Genomic DNA, 18,252 nt, shown 5'->3' on the forward strand with positions numbered 1-18,252 from the left:
TCACTTACCCCTACTTGAAATGGGATCGTTCTTTGTTCTTTTTATTTCCCTTCATCACCACGAGAGTAAAGTGAACTTTTGTAAAGGTGACACTCTGTCTGTCCTGTTCTTACCTCTGTCCCTGGCACAAAGCAGGGGCTCGGTAAACACCTGTTGTCTGAATCCAGACTTTTGCCTGTGCGTTCTAAGGTGACCCTGGGGTCTTTCAGGCAGGCCTCGAGGGCTTCTCCTCTCTCTCCCTCAGTAGACGTGATTATAACTGTCAAGTGGATCTGGTCAGAGCCCAGAACTTAGGCAGGTGTGAGTCCAGCACCAGGTGTGAGTCAGGCAGGCAAGGACGTATTTCCTCCAGGAGTGTCCTCGGTCGGCTCCCAAAGACTGCCGCGAGTCTCCAGGAGCAGAGGTCGATACGAGGGACACTGTGCAGGCCCGCAGAAGAACGGGGGAAGGGGGCGTGGGTGCCGGGCGGGAACCGGGCAAGGCAAAATGTAAAGGTCGGTTTTAGTGGTTCTGCTGATTTACTTCAAGGGCTGGAGCTAAGGAAGTGAGCCTCCTGGCCCTGGGGTGGACCCGGCCATTGTGCTCAGCTGCCCCAGTCCTGTTGAAGTCAGAAGGCTCACCTGTCCTGGTTGCTCTTTTGTACGTAATTTGTGCCTGAGGTCACCACACCTTCCAGGAAGATAGTTCTTACGTCGTCCAGGTCTGGCTGAGGTGTGGGGCACCGACCCCTGTACGAGAGGGGAGCAGCAGGGTCCCAGGCCCTGTGCTGCCTGTGTGGGGTGCTTCTGCCGCCCCGGGACGTGGATTGGGAATGGGGAAAGGTAGGGGGCTGGGGGTGAGAGGGTTGAGGTCCGTGCCCGTTGTTCTGTTCTGTGCATGTTGGGGAGGGAATGGGGAAAGGTAGGGGGCTGGGGGTGAGAGGGTTGAGGTCCATGCCCGTTGTTCTGTTCTGTGCATGTTGGGGAGGGCCTCACAGGAGGCCACTGTGCGTTGGGCGACTTGGCCGGGCTCCATCCATAGAACGACCACTTCCACTCAGGGAGCCTGTTGGCCTAAATGCAGTGTTTCTTTTTGCCTGTTTCCCTGCGTCGGTTACTGCCGTGCGTGTTTTCACTCCCAAGGTGGGAATCCAAGTTGGCCTGGGCACTTGGTTCTTGGGGTATGTATGTGTGTGTACGCGTGTGTGTTCAGATACAGATAACATAAAACTTACCATCTTGAGCATTTTCAAGTGTGCAGCTCAGTGGCATTAAATACATCACATTGTTGTGTAACTATCACCATCATCCATCTTTGGAATTTCTCATCTTCCCAGATTGAAACTCCATACCAATTAAACACTAATATTTGTCCTTTTGTGTCTCGTGTATTTCACTTAACATAATGTTTTCAAGGTTCATCCATTTTGTAGCACGTGTCAGAATTTCAGTCCTTCTTTTAAAATATATTTATTTATTTTTGGCTGCGTTGGGTCTTTGTTGCTGCACGTGGGCTTTCTCTAGTTGCGGCGAGCGGGGGCTACTGTTCGTTGTAGTGTGCGGGCTTCTCATTGCGATGGCTTCTCTTTGTTGGGGAGCACAGGCTCTAGGTGCACGGGCTTCAGTAGTTGCGGCACGCAGGCTCAGTAGGTGTGGCTCGCGGGCTCTAGAGCGCAGGCTCAGTAGTTGTGGTGCACAGGCTTCGTTGCTTCACGGCATGTGGGATCCTCCTGGACCAGGGCTCGAACCCCTGTCCCCTGCATTGGCAGGCACAGTCTTAACCACTGCGCCACCAGGGATGTCCCATTTATTCCTTTCTATAATGAATAATATTCCATTGTTTGGATAAACCATGCTTTGTTTATCTCAGTGGACACTTGGGTTGTTTCTACCTTTGGGCTCCTGTGAATAATGTTGCTATGTATGTGGGTGTGCAAATACCTGAGTTCCTGCTTTCAGTTCTTCTGGGTATATACCTAGAAGTGGAATTACTAGATGATAAGATGAGTCTATGTTTGATTTTCTGAGGCACTGCCAGACTGTTTTCCACAGTGGCAGCACCATTTTCTCTTCCACCAGCAACGCACCATGGGTTCCAGTTTTTCCACATCCTCGTCAACACTCATTACTTTCAGCTTTTTAAAAAAAATTATAACCATCCTAATAGGTGCAAAGTGGTATCTCATTGTGGTTTTTTTTTTTTTTTTTTTGCGGTACGCGGGCCTCTCACTGTTGTGGCCTCTCCCGTTGCGGAGCACAGGCTCCGGACGCACAGGCTCAGCGGCCATGGCTCACGGGCCCAGCTGCTCCGCGACATGTGGGATCTTCCCAGACCAGGGCACGAACCCGTGTCCCCTGCATCGGCAGGCGGACTCTCAACCACTGCGCCACCAGGGAAGCCCTCACTGTGGTTTTAATTTGCGTTTTCCAAATAACTAATGATGTTGCACATCTTTTCATGTGCTTGTTGACCATTTGTATATCTTCTTTGGAGAAACGTCCATTCAGGTCTTTAGCTCATTTATTTTTAAGAAAATTTATTTTATTTATTTATTTTATTTTTGGCTGCGTTGGGTCTCTGTTGCTGCACGCGGGCTTCCTCTAGTTGGAGCGAGCGGGGGCTACTCTTCGTTGCATTGCGTGGGCTTCCCATTGCAGTGGCTTCTCTTGTTGCAGAGCACGGGCTCTAGGTGCGTGGACTTCAGTAGTTGCAGCACGCAGGCTCAGTAGTTGTGGCTCACGGGCTTAGTTGCTCCGCGGCATGTGGGATCATCCTGGACCAGGGCTCAAACCCGTGTCCCCCCTGCATTGGCAGGCAGATTCTTAACCACTGCACTGCCAGGGAAGTCCCTTTAGCTTATTTATTAATTGTCTGTGTTCTTGCTGTTGAGTTGTAAGGGTTCTGTATGGATTCTGGATATTAATCCTTTATCAGATATGTGATTTGCAAATGTTTTCTTCCATTCTGTGGGTTGCCTTTTTACTCTCTTCATTGTGTTCTTAGATGCACAGAAGTTTCTAATTTTGATGGAGTCCAGCTTATTTTTTTTGTTGCCTGTGCTTTTGGTGTCACGTCCAAGAAGTCATTGTCAAATCCACTGTTATAAAGCTGTTGCCCTTGGTCTTCTTTTAAGAGGTTTATAGTTTCTGCTTTTACATTTGGGTGTTTGATCCAGTGTGAGTCAGCTGTCACGTGTGGTATAGCAGGCACCTGGCTCTTGTGCAGTGCTGTTGCCGTGCTGGCTGCGTGGGGAGAGCTGTCCTTCCCTGCGCTCCCAGCCCCATCTGAGGAGTAGGTGGGCCTTGGCCAGGATCCTGAGGGCTGCCCAGCCAGCAGGCCAGTCCTGCCCCGCAGGTGTGGGAAGGAACTTCCTGGCATCGGCAGCAAGTGGAAAGGGTCCTTGTGTTTTTTTCTTCCTTAAGAAATAAGTTTCGCTGACCCTACCAATGCCCCGTGAAGGCAAGGAGTTTGCTGGTCGACAAAGCCCAGAACGGGTCATCACCGCCATCTCCCCCAGACCACGGCACTTGTGCGACGTTGGGCTCCTCGGCCCTCTCCTCTTCCAACAGCTGCCAGGCTGCTGCCCCAGCGGGCCTGTCCTGCATCCTGTGGGCCCCTCTGTGCTGAGTCCATGGAGGCCCACGCTGCTCCTGGATGGGCCCAGGGCCGGATCTTGGAAGGGGGCCTCCTGGGGACAGGAGCAGCTGCTCATGTGTCGTCTCCAGCAGACGCGTGTCGTCAGAGCCGGGAGACTGAAGTTGGCCCTCAGGCTGCTCCACTGAGCTGCCCGGCTCTTCCTGTGGTTGAGGCCATGCAGAGGTAGCTGAGGAGCCGGGCACCTGGGCTTCAGTCCACCTGCCGCCCTGGGCCTCTGTCACCTTCCAGGCCTGGGCTGGAGGCCATGGGCGAGGAGTGCTCCTCCCGCAGGACCCTGACTGGGGCCAGGACTAGCTGGTCGCAAGCCCTCCTTGTTATTTTCCACGTTTGCGCAGTGTTTTGTTTTGTTTTTAGGTATACAAGTCATTGTCTTTTAGTGTATTCGCAGGGTTGTGTATGACCATCACCACAGTCTAATCTGAGAACTGTTTTCACCGCCCCCTCCAAAGAAGCTCTGCACTCCTCAGCTGTCACCTTCAGTCCTCCCCAGCCTTGTCATCCTTCTGTCTCTCTGCATACTCTGAACATGTGTTGTAGATGAGATCACTGCAGTGTCACCACCCCATCTCTTGCCTTTCTACTCTGTCGTCTGCAACTTGCTACAGTTCTGGACCCAGGGCTGGTGGCCACAGAGCAGGGCCCTGGGCTCCTGGAGGCGGGGTTCCCTTTCTGGGCCCTGCATCTCCCTCCAGCTAACTCCTCTCCCTCAGGCTCCTCAACTGTGGAGGACTTGTCACTGTGGCCTTTGCACTTGTGTCCCCTGCTGTCTGCTTAACAAACATGAGATTTGGTAAGATGGGGTATTCCTATTTTATGAATAAAGTGTAACTTCTTTACAAATAAGGCATAAATATTTCTGCAATATAAACTTAGACGGGTTGGTTTGTTTCGTCTGTCATTAGAAAATGTGTACTGAAGCTCATTTTGGGCAGTGCCAGCGTAGGTATGTGGAGGAGAATCCAGTTGGTTTTATCCAGGCCCGTGCGTGGACCAGGGACTACACACAGGGCCCTCCCCTCCAGAGGGGACAGGGCGACCATCCTGGCGGTGAGGGAGGTAAGGCAGGTGCTTCCGGCAGGGAATGGCCGTGCAAGAGGTGACCTGTTCAGCGAGTGGCCGCAGTTGCCTAGACCTGCGGGCAGGGACAGGAGGGGAGGCCGGAGTGGTCAAGGACCTCAGACTCGGGGCGGAGGGCTTGGGCCCAAGGCTGTAGGAGCAGCTGAGGTGAGGAGGTCTGGCGAGGCCTGGGCTCTTCCCGGGGAGCTGGCCGAGGAGCCGAAGTCACAGAGCCGCCACTGAACAGACCCCAGGCTCGGGGCTCCCACCTTCCTGACTTGATTAGAGGGGGATGCAGCCCTCACAGCTGGACCCCCTGCTCCAGGGAGCCCACGGGGAGGAGGGCGGGGATGCTGCACTGGGGAGGGGGTCGGTGCTGGGCAGAGGGCAGAGCCCTGCCTCCCCGCACCGTCCCCCAGCTCCCCCTGCAGAGTGTGGCTGGGGAACCAGAGCTAGATCTTCCCCAGGGCCTTAAGATGGGGGCTGACGAGGCACGGAGGACAGGCGTGAGCTGCTCGCCGCCCTCGGGTAAACCCCTTGGTGTGGCCCGTCATTTTTAAGAGCCATTTGTTGGTCACGTTAGGGCCAGCAGGCAGGAGGCCAGGCTTTCCCTCCCGTCTCGGGGACAGGATGAGGCCTGGAGGTCCCTCCTGCCCAGCAGGTTAGCTCTCTCCCTTCACCCTGTGGCCCCCTCTGTGCCCCAGGGTAGGAGGCACACGTGGCCAACACTTGCATCTCTTCTTCCCATGGCAGCACTCAGGGAAAATGCAGTGACTTAACGTCTCCTCTCTGGGTCATAAGGTAACTCCGTGTTTAACTTTTTGAGGAACTTCCACACTTATTTTCCACAGCAGCTACTCCATTTTACATTTGGAGTGGGCATACTGTTACTCCCACTTTATACCTGTGGAAACTGAGGCTCACAATGTACAAGTTACCCAAGGTCACAGAGGTGGTGGTGGCACAGTTAGGATTCTGGTCCAAGGCTGGGGCTCCTCTTGGCCAATGGGTTCTGGAAACCTAAGGCCCAGAGTTTAGCTTAGCCCCTCCAATCTCTGCAGGGAGGAGGGGGCTGGGAGCGAGGTCGGTGTTTGGCACCGGCACTCCCTCCTGTCCTGGGGTGATGGGCGGTCAGGTAGCAGGTCCCCTGTGCCATAGCCCCTAGCCTGGCTGGCCAAGCATCCTCCAGGGCAGTGAGCTGGAGCAGGCAGGTTCACATTGGAGATCTAAGGGGCAGGGAGGGTGCAGAGTCAGGGCTCCCTGGGAGGAGATCTAAGGGGCAGGGAGGGTGCAGAGTCAGGGCTCCCTGGGAGGAGGTCAGGTGACAGCAAGGACACAGACCCGACACCTGGGGACTGGCAGTGAGACTGTGGGCACAGCTTGGCCTGGGCTGCTCTGCAGGATGGCTGTGAGCCCCCCTGTGGACCACGACGTGGAACATGGGGGAAGCTCACAGCACGACTGGGCACAGCTGGCTGCTGGTAGCAAGAGGAACGGGAGGAAGGAAGTTCTGCTGGGCGGGCACCTCCTGTAGCCTCTTGTCCACCCCCACTGCTCCGGGGCCCTGGCCGAGATTGGCAGAGGCCTCTCTGAGCTGTTGGGTCCAGGCAGGGGCTTGGCTCACTCCGGGTCCTGGTGGGATCGTGATCTCATGGGTGCGCCTCAAGACCCCTTTTCCAGGAGTCTTTACAGTTTCCTTGGGGAACCTGGGCTTTGGGGATATCCATCTGGAGAGTGCTGGCTGCTGGGCTGGACTGTGGCCTGGGTGGTGCTTGGGGCGGTCACCAGCGCTGCCTCTTGAGAGAAGGACTCATGGTGCGCTAAACTTGGGGCTCTGTGGACAGCTTGGCGGGAGTGGGAAGAGCCAGGAGACGGCCTCTGTGAGCCTGACCAGCACCTGCTTCTCCAGGGACATGGGGCTCTGGGGGCGCCTGCAACTGGGTGAGGTGCTCCCCAGGGCCACCTTGCTTCTGTAGAGGACTCAGGTCCCACCTCCTCAATCCCAAAGAAAGGATGTGGGCTCTGCTTGGACCGGGCGTGAGTGGCCTAAGCAAGCTAGGACCTCAGACAGTGGACGGGGTTGGGCTCCCTTGAAAGGTACCTTCCGACCTTGAGAGTGCTTCTTTGCCCTTTGCTTCTGTGGGTCTCCGTTTTCCCATCTGACTAGGGGAGTGAGGGGTAAAATGGAAGATTCCCATCCCATCTGAGTCTCGCCTTTGAGCTGCCTCCCCTCTGGGTCTGTAAGCACAGCTGCCTGGTGGGACGGTCCTGCTGAAAGGTCTCAAGGGCCCTTCTCTGTGTTTCTGTCCAACTTTCCTCTTCTTTCTCTCAGGCTCTTAGAAGCTCACTCCTTCCCAAACTTCCAGGATCCGGCAAGAAATGGACAAGGCCTGTTTTCCCTGAATGGCACCTGCTTGGTGGGGGTGGAGGGTTCCTGTCCCCAGGGGGTGAGGCTGCTGTTCAGGAGTTTCCTGAGTGGGCCTCTTGAGAGCCAGCGAGCAGATGACCGGCAGGAAAGCTGGGTTCTCAGTAGAGCGTGGTCACATCCCCAGACAAAGGCCCTTGTCTTGTGCTCTCCTGCTTGGCCACCTCATTCTTAGAGGATCTTCAGCCCTGTCGCAGCTCTGCCATCTTAGCTGGTGCAGTGTGGAAGCCAGAGGAGGATCAGAGGCCCCCAGATGGCTGGAGGGCCGTCCAGTGACATTGCCGGGTGAGGACTGAACCCATAACTTGGCAACACAGCCGCATTGGTTGGCCTTCTGACAGCCATCCCTTTTCTGGAAAGTGAAATGAGCACAACTAAGTGATGCCCAGCCTTGGAGAAGGCCTGGATTCCTAACCTCTTGAATTGCAGGATGAGGGCCGGGAGGTCGCTGGACTGGGCTGGTTTCTCTTCTGACAGTGCCAGAGGTGAGGGCTGCATTACAGCCTAGATACTCGCCCTGGCTCTCCTAGCACCAGGGCCGCCTAGCCAGGAAACGGGTTGTTATGTGGAGCGTGCTCTCTTCTCTCCCCAATGCTGACAATGCAGGTGGGTGTGCTCTGCTCCTGGACAGAGGTGGGGAGGGTCCGACCTCCGCCTGGGACTCCCTGGAGACCCTTGGTTGAGTCTGCCCGAGCTGTGAGTGCGAGAGATGCAGTTGAAGGCAGAGCAGTGAAGGGGCAGGTGCGGGTGGTGGGAGCGGTCAGTGAGCGCGCAGCGGTGTGCGGGTGCTGCTTCTTCCCCTGGGTGGCGCTGTTGAGACCCCGAAGGAGCCATCACGGGCAGGTCCCTGTGAACCTGGACCAGTTTGCCAGTTCTCCCTTCTGTTGATGACCGCTGTTTACTCTCTGCTCCCTCTCCTGCTTGTGTAACAGGATTAGATAATGCCCGCCTTGTGGTAAGCCACATTTAAGGAAGCAGGAAAGAGGTTGTAACTGGAAGATCCTGACACAGAGGTGGTAAAGAAACTTCCATGTCTTTCAGCCCTAGCTTGTTATGTCTTTGCCTTTCATTGGCATTTCTGAAAGCTTTTCCGGAAGGAGGTAGAGCCTTCGTGTCAGGGAGAGGTTGCCAGAAGTCTCATGGTACAGTTGGTGAGTGAGTCCCGTGACCACACGGAGCTGCAGGGCCGGCAGGGAAACCTCACCTGGGAACCTACTCACTGTGCAGAAGGGGCCAGCGAGCAGCTTGGTACCCCGAACCCTGGAGCAGTGGTCTCTAAAGAGGAACGTGTGCCTCCAGGGGGCCCGCTACGTGGTCTAGTGAGAAGAAAACTCTAGAACTTTTGATGATGTCTTTTATGGTTCCCATTGAACTTACCTGTGTGTATTGTGTGTGTAACAGACGGTAACCCTTCAGGGCCGTGCACCTGTGGCTGGCAGCATGGTGGATGAAGGAGGAAGAGCCCCTCTGGCTCCTGGTCCGGCTCTACAGGGAAGGAAGGCACCAGGCGCGCCGGTCGCTTGTTCAGCTCGTGACCTTACTCCTCGTGGCATCAGGGTCCTCCCTGAGGACCTGCCTCATAGAGGGCCGTGTGCCTTGTCAGGGCCAGTGGGGATTGAGTGTTCCCGACTCTGCGGGTAGTCTTGCTCCAGACGAGGTGGCAGAGGTTCGCCAGCCAGACAGACGGTTCTGGAAAGGGCACGGGCCACGTATGCTAGTCTGAACACTGGGAGGGGCCCCAGTGTTAGTACCCTCTGAAGGGAGCAGGGGATGGGGCCGAGTGGCAGAAGGGGGGGAAGACACCACGTCAATCCGGGGCTGGGTGGAACCCAGGACACCTCCCTTGTCCGTGCTCCACTCTGAGGGACCACAGTCTCTGCTTGGTGATGGACAACCCCAACCCAAGCTCCCTTTCCTCAGCTCAAGGGCATCGCTTCCGGGAGGCCCCCAGGAGAAGATGCTACCAGGTCACTTCACTCAAACAAGGGCACTAGGCTTGGCAGGTGTGTGTGTCCCTTCTCACGTCCCCACCTTGGGGGGCAGTTCGGAAGACGGGCACACACTTGTTGAACCACGGCAAAGGGTGCATGCTATTTCCCCTGTTTGTGGGTCTCAACGGCCGGCCCCTCCTGCTCCTGCCACCTCCATTCTGAGCTGGGCCCAAGGAGGACAGGCTGATCCCAGAGGCCCCCCACAGAAAGGCTTCTGGGAGCCAGGGAGCTTAGTCCCTTCCCAGGCGGTGGCCCAGCAAGCCCGCGGCCACATCGGGGCCAGAACCTCGGGGGAACCCAGTGCCCCTTGGGTCTGGCTCCTGGGGTCAGGCCCCAGTGGATAAGAAGGGAGGTGGTCGTGGGTCAGAAGAGCTCGGGGCCCCCCTCCTCTGCTGGCAGGTGGCGAGGGAGGGAGCACGGACGAGGCAGCCCCTAGCCCACCAGCCATCATTGCCTTTTCTCCCTGCTGCTCCTCCAGGACCTGGGAAGTGCCGGGTGCTTGGGGAGGGCTCCGTGGGGCAGCTGGGGGAGCTGGGCAGCTGCCCTGGAGATCGGAGGTGGGAGTTGGAGCTGGGGCTCGCCTGCCTGTGAGAGCCCTCAGCCGGGGTCTTTGCACCTGGTCTGTGGTGGCAGCCATGGCCACCTGCCTCCCCCCGCCCCCCCCCCATAAGCCTCCTCATGTTTGGGGAGGTCCTCACCCTTCCCCTCAGTAGGAACTTCTTAAAACCAATCTTTTCTTATTTCTGGGTTTCTCTCCCTGATATCAGTGTCTAATAGCCTAGCTGATAGAAAGGAGGGGGGAAGTTGTTATTTGTTCTGGCCCTGGCCAGGCAGCCTGGCGGTGCTCCTCATGGGCAGCCCATGGAGGTGGCCTGCCTGCCCCACAGCCCGCCTTCAAGATGTGCTTCTGTCTGGCCCCCTCTTGCCTCTAAAGTAACCTTGCTATTTTGAAACCACCTCCTCCGGGAGCTTTTCTCCCTGCTTTCCTGGAATCAGTCACCCTCTGAGACCAGGCTCCTGGCTGCCTCTGTCGTCCCAGCTGTCTTAAAGGAGCGTCTCCTGCCTGTCCCCACCCCCCAGCCCCCGCCCTCCTCCCGGACTAGCTGGGATGTTTTGTTCTCCAGTGGGAAGGAATGTCCAGCTGGATATCCTCTGAGAAGAGCAGGCATGTCACCGCTCCTCCCTGGAGATGGGCCAGTGGGGAAGGCAGGCTGTGAGGGCTGGGCCGAGGCAGCGCACACCCCGTCCTCTGCTGTAATCAGCTGTCTGCAAGCTCTGAGAGTTCAGGTGACTGAGGAGAAGCACAGAGGGTCAGAAAGGACCGTGGGATGCAGGGACATTCCCTGCCTGCCTTCCTCTGCCCCAGAGTGACTGACTCCCTGCCCCATCTTCTTCCTCTCGCAGCCCACAACCCTCCCTCAGGGCACCATCAACATGAACCAGTGCACAGACGTGGTGGATGGGGAGGGCCGCACGGGCCAGAAGTTCTCCCTGTGCATTCTGACCCCCGAGAAGGAGCACTTCATCCGGGCAGAGACCAAGGAGATCATCAGCGGGTGAGTTCGCTCTGCACGTCTTGGGAAGAGGGGCCCCCGCCTGCCAGCAGCTCCTTGGACCAGGACTCTTAGGCACGACGGCTGGCGTTGCCCTCACTTTCTGCCCCTCGTGTCTCCTCTTCTGAGTCCCTCTCTTCACCCACACTGGCCTCACCCTCCACCCACCTTTGCTTCATCCCCATGTCCACACACTCGCCAGGCTGCCCCTGCATGTCCCGCTCCCCCAGCGGCCTCCCTCTGCTGGCGCTGGCGCATCTTCCCAGCCTCTCTCTGGGCTCCGCGCTCCATTCTCACTGCGCTCCAACCATCTATCACTCGTCCACGAGGGACTCAGTTTCCAGAGCTCATCCGACCTCGCCTCCCTCCTGCCTGAAAGCCCCTGGGGCCCTTCTCAGCCCCGCAGCCTTTGCCCCCACCGCCCTGTCCCTCCTTGCTGAGCTGCTTGTCACCGCACGCCCCCTGCTGCCTCTCCCCAGCTCCTCGCCTTCGTTCCCGCCCTCCCCTCGGTCTGCAGTGACCCTCTGTCCCCAAAGTTGTGACGTCTCTGGGAAGCCCTCCCCTGCAACGCGTGTGGCTCCATCAGCTGGCGCTCATAAAGGGTGGGGCTTGTCCGAGTGGAGGAGGCCTGTGTCTCCCTCGTGTGCCCTGTGCCTGCCTATGGGAGTCACTGCAGGGTGACCGCACGCACTGCCTTCCTCAGCCGAGGGGAAGGGACAGGGTTCTGGGTCACCCGCTCCCCCAGCATGCCTTGGCAGGAGGCTTGGGGAAGCCCTAGGAAGTAGAGGGGCCCAGATTTTCAGGCAGCCAATAGGCCAGCGGGCTGAGCTCCGTGCTCTGAGCCCTGCCACATCTGCCTTCTGGGAGCCCTGCTCCTGGGGCACCTGCCACCAGTCCTGTGCACCCAGCCACACACGGTACGTGACACGGTTCGTGACACGGGACGTGACATGGTACATGACGGCGAGCAGGTGCCCCGGCCCTGCCGGGAGCCTGGGTGCTGGGTCATGCAGAATCCCATTGTCCTTTAAGGTGAAAATGAAAACGTGAACCAGAGGGGTTGGGGGGCTGGGCTGGTGATTATTACAGCACAGAAGACAGGGAATTAGAATGTCAGACACTTTGCTTTCAACAGATCGAAGGCTGCTGAGAGCCCTGGCCTGGGGTTCAGGGCTTCGCCTGCAGCCTGCCCAAGGCTGCTGAGTGAGAAAGTGAGAGGGTGGCCAGGAGACCCTGTTTTTGCTGAGGTGGGCGTGGAGCAGAGGCCAGACTCGTGCTGCCCAGGGGCTCAGAGGCCCCCTCCTGGGTGCCAGCTCACCCCAAGTCCGCTTCCCCTGGGCAGAGGCAGGTTTGCGTTTCTGACTCCAGGGCCTAACAGAAGGACCACTTTCACTGCTTCTCCTTAATCCTCGTCTTAGAACCTTGTGGTTTGGGAGGGTAAAGGGTTTTACAAGCCCTCGTTCTGCGGTTGGGAGACTGAGGTCCAGGAAATGAAGGGAGCCTAATCACTCCAGGCGTGAGTGACAGCACGGAGCCATTTGCACGTCCTGGTTCACACTTGCTGCCATGGCCTTGTCTGGCAGGCACGCCTGGCCGAGGTTCCATTGCCCAACTGGATTCCTTGAGGAGATCTATTCCCCGCCACTTGGGAGCTGGGTCCTAGGGAGGGGTCTGGGTGACGTTGGATGGGAAAGGGGTGTCTGAGGTCCCCAGGACAACAGGGAGCATGTGAGCTGGGGCCCAGGTCAGTGATGTAGTGGCGTGCCATGTGGTCTCTGACCTCTCTGATGGGACCCTCCGTCAGGCACTTGGCAGGGTCCTCGGCTCAGTCCCTGAGCCCCTTTCCCACGGTCACTCCTGTATGCATGTACAGGGCCTGCCATTCCTGTGCAGCGTGGGTAGACAAGGTCATTAGCGGGTGAGATACCAGCTGTGTGTCCTGGGGGTCCCGAGGCTGGAGCCTAGCGTCGTGGCTTGGTGACAAACCCAGAGCCGGAGCCAGTTACCTGACACTCTTCCCCTCCCCTCATCCTGGGCTGGGTCTCGCTGCTTCCTGCCCAGTGCGAGGGCTCCTGCAACCCTGGGCAGCAGCTTCCTCGTCTTCCCCATCCACGGGGACACGGCCTCCTCAGGGAGTCGCCTGGGGCAGTGTGCCCTGGGGACAGACTGTGTCTGCATCTTCTCTCCCTCCTCTGCCCTGCCCTTGGCCTCCTGGGTCTGAGCGCCTGGCAAGGCTCCTTGCTGGGTAACCTCATCTGTGGGCTCTGGGGCCCCCACATGGGTCCCTAAAGAGGTGCTGACTTCAAGGGAGAGGAGTAGAGAACAGTCCCTTCTGCCTTCTTTCCGGGGTCTTCTCTGAATGGAGACCCCCGGACGGCCAGAGGCAGCCGCGTCTGTCCCAGAGCTGATGGCGAGAGTCTCTTTCCCTGTCCCCTCACAGCAGGAGGTGCCGCTCCACCTGGCTCTTCAGAGGAGGTGAGATTTGGCAGGAGTTGGCAAGGGGGCTCTTCAGTGCCTCTGGCGGGGCTGGGTCCCAGCTGCCCCTCCTCTCCATACCGCTGCCTTTGAGCTCTGCCCTCAGAGTTGAGGGGTCCCTCTACCGTGTCCCTGGCGCCCACATTCACCACCAGCCGCGTGTGTTCGTTCCCCGCACTCATCTCTTTCCTGGGTGTATTTTAACGTCTGTAACCCATCTGGGTAGCATCACACACTTCCTGCTGGGCTGCTGTGAGGAACCCCAGTACGGGGGACACGGCCCATTATCTGTGCCTGGACTGGGCATCCCCCAACCTCTGGCCACGGCACCGCTGAGTGGGGCAGGCCGGGCCCACCCTCGCCCTGCGCTCCGTCCCTGAGTCTCCGGGGGCTCCACTTAGTCAGCAGCGTAGCCGCGGTGCAGATCTTCTCTCCTTTCCCGTGAGGCCCTGTCCTGCGAGGTGCACAGGTTTGCCCAGCTCGTTAGTGTTGCCATTCAAGAGCGACTGGGCCAGCGTGCAGAGGCTCCGGGCACCCCGAAGGCTCTGCCCCTCCCTGCCATGGCCCCCGCTCCTGGGGCCCTGCGGGATGAGGTGACTTTGCTGAGCAGTCTCTCCTCCCCTCCCCTCCCTTCCCCGGTAAAGCTTGAAGAGGGGCCCTCTGCAGGCGTGGTTCCTTGGTGTGAACTTCCCAGAGGAAATTCAGCCCCCGTGGCAGGCTAGAAAGCAGGTCTCTTAACCCCACAAGCACGCGAACTCCTTGGGTTACCTGAAGGAAGGCCTTGGAGAGTGCTCGTCTGCTGCTGTACAGATTCACCCGTGGCCTCCTTTCTTGCTTCGAGGACCGCAGGCACAGGACCTGTGCGTCAGGTCTGCACAGTGCAGGCATTGTTCATTCTCTCAGCAAACTGAGAATCCCCTGCTCCCTCTGGGCTAGGCCTCACCTCGGATGCTGGGATGCCCCACACCCAGTCCCGCTCTCCCAGCTGACAGCTGTCCGCAGCACAACCAGCACGGCCCCAGGCTGTCCCAGAAGCCGCTACGACCAGCCTCCACCCCGCCCCTCCCCCGCAGACGAAAGAAGCACCTCTGAGAACTAAAGCCCAGCGCCTTCTCCCTGCCCCAGGCGCGGGGTGCCAGTCATCGCTGCAGCCAGGGCCCTGACCGTGCAGACCCTGCCTTGTACAGCAGCTCAGCCAGCGCCACCAGGTCGTCAGCCTAGGCTGGCAGCAGGCCCAACACGGACCCTGGGGTTCTGGGAAGAAGTGGCCCAGTGTCTCCTGCAGTACCTTCCCCTGTGGAGAAAGCACTGGGGCTGCCCTTCGCCACCTCACCTCCTTCTTTCCCCTTCCTCCAACCTTCCCAGCTATTACGAAGCTCCAGTGAGGCAAGCAGCGGTCATGTCACGGCCTAATCCAGCCCCTGGCGTCAGAGACCAGGAGACAGAAGCCCAGAGGCCTGGGAGCCACCTGGGGTCATGGTTTGGGGGTGGCAGAGCCAGATCTAAATCCAAGCCTCCTGCCTCAGTCCCTGTTCTTCCCACGCTCCCCCATGGCCTTCCCTGCTGCTGGTCCAGCATGTGGGCCCTGGTATGGGTCCCTGGACAGGGTCCCTGGGCAGCTCTGCTGAGCCTTCCCCAAAACCGAGGTGCCCAGCGCCCTCCCTGTGCAAGTCGGGCCCAGAGGTGAGCGAATGAGTCTGGGAGGTCAGATGCGCAGCCCCCTGAAGTGACCCGCTGTGGGGAAGTTCAGTAGCAGAGTCCCGGGTTCCTTCCTCGAGTGGAGTCCAGGCCCCAGAGAAAGGTCAGGGGTAGAAACAGTGCCGAGTCCTTGCCAGGGGCCTGCGGTCAGGCCTCCTGCCGCAAGAGCGTGGAGCCCGCCCCATTTCCAGGCCTGAAGGGCCTCCCCGCCTGCGCTGTGGTCATTGTGGGGTCAGCGCCTGGGAGTGGCCTCGGCTCAGTCTGTGCTCGTCCCGGCTGCGCTGCTGGGTTTCCTGCCCCGGCAGTGACAGCTCTGATCTGATTGGTGCTCTGCCTTGCTCTGGTGCCTGGAGGCTGGGTGGGCACCGGCGGGGTCCTGGTCCCTGAGAGCAGGGTCTGACTGGCGCTCCCCACTCCTCTTTCCCCAGCTGGCTGGAGATGCTCATGGTCTATCCCAGGACCAACAAGCAGAACCAGAAGAAGAAGCGGAAGGTGGAGCCCCCCACACCACAGGTGAGGGCGGGGCTGCCAGCTGGCATCCCCTTGGTGGAGCTGGGGCAAAGAGAGTGCGCCCTAGGAGCTTGGGGGGCTTCAGTACCCAGCCTAGAATAGGGTGCAAGGGAAAAGGGGTCACATCAAGGGTGAGGTGGCCATCAGCCCTGGGGTCCCTTCCTTCCTTCTGTTGGTCTGTAAGCTGCGCACTCCTCTCCGAGCCACAAGGCGGGACCCCTACTGGGACGGGGTGGCCTGCTGTGGAGCTGCCCCCAGAGGCACCCACCCTGCAGGCAGGGGTTCGCAGCGGTAGCACAGTGCGTGTCCCTCCCCCTGACCGTCCTGCCAGCTGCTGGGGAGCCAGGAGCATGCCGGGAGAGATGATTCTGCAGACAGCAGGCTGAACAGGGGGGCTGGGCAGGGGGGTCCTAGAGTGTCCCAGCCAAGTGAGGGGGGCTCTTGAGGGACCCCACTTCTGCTCTGGGCTGACCATAAATGGAAAACACTGGCACTGGCCTTGATTTTGTGCCTCTGCCTCAGATCCCATGAGACCAGAGTGGGAGGTGGCTGGGGTGGTCCCACCAGGTCCAGCCCTTCTCTCCCTGGCTGGCCTGCAGGGGCTCAGGGCACTGGAGGGATTCAGGGACTCAGTGAGCTGATTTGCGAAATGGGCCTGTTGAAGTCTAGTTCTCGGCTACCCATGTGTGTGGAAGGAAGTACTGGGCCCGTCCTGGGTGCTCAGTGCAGTTGACCCTGGAACAACATGGGCTTGAGCTCTGTGGGCCCACTTTATGTGGGTTGTTTTCAATAGTAAATCCTGCAGGACTACACGGTCCACGGTTGGTTGGAGCCGCGGACATGGAGGAACCGTGGATACAGAGAGCCGACTCTAAGTCGTGCTGGATATTTGACCGCTCAGAGGGGGCAGCGCTCCAACCGCTGCTTGTTCGAAGGGCCAACTGTACATGTGATTCCTTTCCTCTCTGCCCCAAACTTTCCTGTTACTCAGTCGTCTTGTCTTGCCTGATTGAGCCTCACAGCACCCCTGAGAGTGAACAGGATGGTGATCGGGGGTCCCGTGAGCATCTCACAAGCCCCAGAGCCTGACAGCCCTCCCGTGGAGAACCTGGCTACCCTCTGGGGATCATCAGTCCCTGCTGGCTCCTCTGGGCTTCCCTGAGTGACAGAGGTCTGGGCAGGAGAGGGAGGCGTGTGCTGGCCCGGTCCCCTTTCTCCTGCACGCCCCCTCAGACTCCCCTGGCCACGCCTGCCCTGGGCTGCTGCACAGGCCCTCCTGCTGATGGAGTGTGGCCCCGGCCTGCTCTCAGCCGATGGTCCTTGTCTGCCCTCTGCCCACCCTCCCCGAAGGGTCCCAGGCCAGCATCCCCTTGGAAGGTAGTGTCCCTGGCAGGAAGTTGGCAAAATGGAATTGCACTCGTTCCTAGAGACGGAAAGTGGAGCTTCCTGCTGGGGAACAGCAGACACACAGGCAAATCCCCCAAAGCTTCCTGATTTGAGAGAAAACCCCAGGCGGAATAAGGGTGTTTAGAGTTCCATCGCGTTTCCATAGCGATGCCTTGGAAACAGTGTTGGAGCAGAGCTCCTGCCTCCAAATAAGGCAAATACACATACAGAAGGCACTTTCTACCAGGCCGGGGAATTTGGTTGTGTCCCTGCTTCCCAGTTATCCCTTCCCGCGTGACATCCTCTCCCCGCAAATGCTGCTTCACATTTTGGGTTGGTAGCAGGAGCCATGTGATTGCAGGGTGGGGAGATCACCCTCTTCCCCGAGGGTCTCTCAGAGCCCAGGGTACTGAGGTCCCAGCCTCCTCTGCTCGACCTACGGCAGGCAGGGTGTCTCTTCCTTCTGCCCTGGCTCCCCTGAGCATCCCATTCAAGGCTGCTGATTTCTGGAAGCTGTGAGCCTTCATCAGGGACAACCCCCTGTCAGTCAGTCTCGTGGAGGGCTGTGGGGCCTGTCCAGAGGAGACTTGGGTCCGGGGGGCGGGGGAGGGTCTCTGGGCAGGCCTCCCCTCTGCAGCCCAAGATGGCGCTGTGGGAAAAGCCTAATGCCTTAGGGGCCCCCGTAGAGACAAGAACCCAAGACCCCATACCTAGCCTTTTTCTCATGGCCCCGGAGTTTGGGATCAAACCAGCTGGGGGCTGGAGGTGTCCCTTTGCTGCACCCCACGCTCTAGGAACTCAGGCGGGCAGGGGAGCCCAGGGTCCTGTTTCGAGGAGGGTGTCGAGGCATTTGGGAGCTGGGGCCTTGGAGCGTGCAGGCACCCCTCAGGCATGAGGGGGGATGAGGATCGGGCTGTGGGGGAGAGCAGACGTCCTCTCTGCCGGGGGCGGGGGTCCCAGCAGAGCCCAGCGCAGTGGGGGAGACAGGCTGGCCCTGACCAGAGTCTCCGAAGCTGGAGCCTGAGAGGCACAGGCTCCCAGGAGCTGCTGCTTGCTCAGCCTGTTTGAGGAAAGACTTCCTGGTAACGAGGTGCCTAGAGAGAAGGAGTGATCATCCACTCTGGGTGTGACCAGCGGCCCTTACCTCCCTCTCCCCAAAGCCCAGAGCTGGGACTCGGGTGAGGCCAGGGGCCATGTGTCTCCCAGCCCTGTGTGCAGGCCAGGGGCTGGATCCCCTGTCTCCCTACCTGCTCAGGCTCTTGGACCTTGCTTCTTGGCGTTTCTTCAAAGACCCATAAAACAGCAGACCTTTCTCCGTGAGTGAGGCCCCACGTCAGGTCCAGGGCCCGGCCCACCTCAGGCCCATATATGTGTTGTCAGCTGCCACCTCTTCTCAGGTATCTTATTTTCCACTCGGGTGCTTGCTGCCGTACCCACTCCGGGTCAGGACCCTCCTTCTCACTGGGTCCCTGCTCAGTTTCCATGCTGGAGGTAGAAAGCAAGGCTTTCTGTGAAACGCCCT

At 58.9% G+C, this 18,252-nt stretch overlaps 1 protein-coding gene across 13 annotated transcripts in view; it reads left to right on the forward strand.

Moving 5' to 3' along the window:
- The window catches only part of MPRIP (myosin phosphatase Rho interacting protein), a 136,683-nt gene that overhangs the window by 70,104 nt on the left and 48,327 nt on the right, over nucleotides 1-18,252 (forward strand). For 12 of the 13 annotated variants that reach the window (XR_004347252.1, XR_004347253.1, XM_032615409.1 and 9 more), the window contains exons 4-5: nucleotides 10,513-10,664; nucleotides 15,263-15,347. Coding sequence is in view for 11 of the 13 variants with exons in the window: in XM_032615409.1 (XP_032471300.1) it covers nucleotides 10,513-10,664; nucleotides 15,263-15,347 (237 nt within the window). In the remaining 2 variants the exon portion in view is untranslated. Of the gene's footprint in view, nucleotides 1-8,136; nucleotides 8,269-10,512; nucleotides 10,665-15,262; nucleotides 15,348-18,252 lie in introns of those variants that run through there. The other variant, XM_032615407.1, reaches the window with a different exon arrangement.

Source organism: Phocoena sinus, chromosome 20 (genome assembly GCF_008692025.1).
Source record: "Phocoena sinus isolate mPhoSin1 chromosome 20, mPhoSin1.pri, whole genome shotgun sequence".
In the NCBI taxonomy this organism is placed as follows: Eukaryota; Metazoa; Chordata; class Mammalia; order Artiodactyla; family Phocoenidae; genus Phocoena; species Phocoena sinus.